The sequence below is a fragment of the Lagenorhynchus albirostris genome, chromosome 15 (assembly GCF_949774975.1).
Source record: "Lagenorhynchus albirostris chromosome 15, mLagAlb1.1, whole genome shotgun sequence".
Classification (NCBI taxonomy): Eukaryota; Metazoa; Chordata; class Mammalia; order Artiodactyla; family Delphinidae; genus Lagenorhynchus; species Lagenorhynchus albirostris.
The window spans coordinates 81882095-81884303 of NC_083109.1; the positions used below are offsets into that span (position 1 = coordinate 81882095).

Below are 2209 nucleotides of genomic sequence, written 5' to 3' on the forward strand. Positions count from 1 at the left end.
CAGCTCCAGACCATATTTCCTTTTTTTTTTTTCCTGCCGTGCCGAGTGGCTTGCGGGAGCCTAGTTCCCTGACCAGGGATCGAACCCGTGCCCCCTGCAGTGGAAGCACAGAGTCCTAACAACTGGACTGCCAGGGAAGTCCCTCCTCCCCTTTTCTGAATGGACCTAGTGGATTCATTTCCTGTTACTGCTGGAGCAACTCACCACAGAGCGGGTGGCTTGAGACAACGCAAGTGTCTTCTCTTACAGCGCTGGAGGTCAGATCTTCACAGCCCACATCAGTAGCTGGAGGGTGCTGGCGGGGTGCTGTTTCTTCTGGAGGCTCCAGGGGAGAACCAGGTTCCTTCCTGCAGCTTTTAGAGGCCTTGGCCTTCTCCCACCCCAATCTGCTTCTACCCCTTCATTTGCTCAGACTCTCCCCTGCCCGCCTCCCTCCTTTAAGGATTCTTGTGATTACACTGGGCTCACCTGATAATCTAGGCTCAGCTTCCCCAGCTCAAGATCTTTAACTTAATCCCATCTGCAAAGCTCACAGGTTCTGGGGATTAGGGCAGGGACATCTTTGGGGGGCCAGTAGTCTACCTACCACACCCAATATTTGAATTAGACACACACATAACTCACATAACTTTATAATGTATAGACCATCTGTACTATTCCACGTGGGGTAGCTTAATGGCCTCACCGACATCGCAGGCACCTGAGGGAACCCTAGGCCTTCGCATCACTGCCTCACTGGGCACACATGAGAACTAAACCACTTGCGTGATTGCTGGGTCAAACTGAAGGGGCCATGCCTAAGCAATTAATCTGGGTTCTGAGGCCAACCCAGTTTTCTCAGCATATTCTAGAAAAAACTTTTTTTGGTTAGCGAATCCTTCATACACCACTTCCCACCCTACCCCACTCTGCTATTAAGGGTCTCCGGGGCCTAGTATAGGGCCAATGCCAAGCCTGAAGGCAAACCTCGGCTTTACTGAATAACAGGAACTGCTAACCCTTTACTACTCCCATTTTACAGGTGAAGATAGTGAGGCTCAGAGATGTTAACTATGTTGCTCAAGGCTACGCAGCTTGGCAGAACTATGACCTGACACCAAAGCCTCCAAAGGGCTTTGGCCACTGTCCCTCCAAATCGGTAGCGATTGTGGACCGAGGACTGCTCGGAGTCTCACAAGCAGGGCGAGATGAGAAGGGACCTTCCACCATCTCAGACCCCAGCACTGCGGGTTTCTGGCTGCCACGACAGGGATGGGCCTTCTTCCATGGACGTGAGATGGCCCAAGTTAAAAAAAGAAAAAAGATGACTCTAGGCTTAAGTTCTTAGAGGTCAAGATAGTAAATTTGTTTCTTTCACAGAATACATCGTTTCTCTAAAAACCTCTGGAATTGCTCCCAAACCATGTGATTTAATGAAACTAAAAAGAAATTGGTAGCTACTTCCTGTTTCTTGGCCTGCTTTTGTCTATCCTTGTTCTGTCACGACAGCCTTGCCGATGCACTGGTACAAACACGCGTACACAAAGGAGCTCCTGCCATCGGTGGGGGGTGGGCAGGGAGGATGCCACAGCAAACGGGAAGAGGCAGGTGCCCAGGTGCTGGGATTCTCTCCTGGAGGGAAGTAATGCTTCCCATGGGTTAGCAAAAGGGCAAATTTACTCTTTTAAGAATATCATGATGTCCTTTGAGAAGTGCTATTACCAGCGTTGTCCTAACTACTAGAGTTGTGTTGGAATCACTGCTCCGCTTCTGGGCACACAGCCACGCTGTAGGCTACGCTGTATTCATTTATTTGCGCCTCTCAAGAGTCTCAGCCTTGAAATGTCAAACTCTGTGTCTAATTATGATGAAGATGACTTAGTCTGGGTATAAGAATCTCTAAACCAAAATGACAATTTGTGCTTTTTCTCTCCCACTGCACACTCCCCTGCACACGCCTGCCACGGGCACTGGGCAGGGGCTCCCTGGCTGCTCATTGGAGGCGGGTTTCTCTGCTGCCTGTATGCAAGCAGGCCTCCTCTGCCGAAGTCCTGCACAGCTAAAACACGGCGTTCAAGAACCGGTTCTTTTGGGTAAAGGTTGTACAAGATGGCTCAATATAAGAAACTAAGAATCTAAGGTTCTACCCTAAAAACTAACTAGTATAACAAAGAATTTACCCATCTTTTCCTACTAAAAATGCAAACGGTATAAGGAGACAAAACCAAGA

General features: G+C 49.1%; 1 protein-coding gene across 1 annotated transcript in view; it reads left to right on the top strand.

Moving 5' to 3' along the window:
- Window positions 1-1415, top strand: part of PDAP1 (PDGFA associated protein 1) — a 29202-nt gene extending 27787 nt beyond the window's left edge. The window contains exon 6 of the mRNA XM_060124601.1: window positions 1022-1415. Coding sequence (XP_059980584.1) covers window positions 1022-1050 — 29 coding nt within the window. The 3' untranslated portion in view covers window positions 1051-1415. The remainder of the gene's footprint in view (window positions 1-1021) is intronic.
- Window positions 1416-2209: the final 794 nt, after the last annotated feature.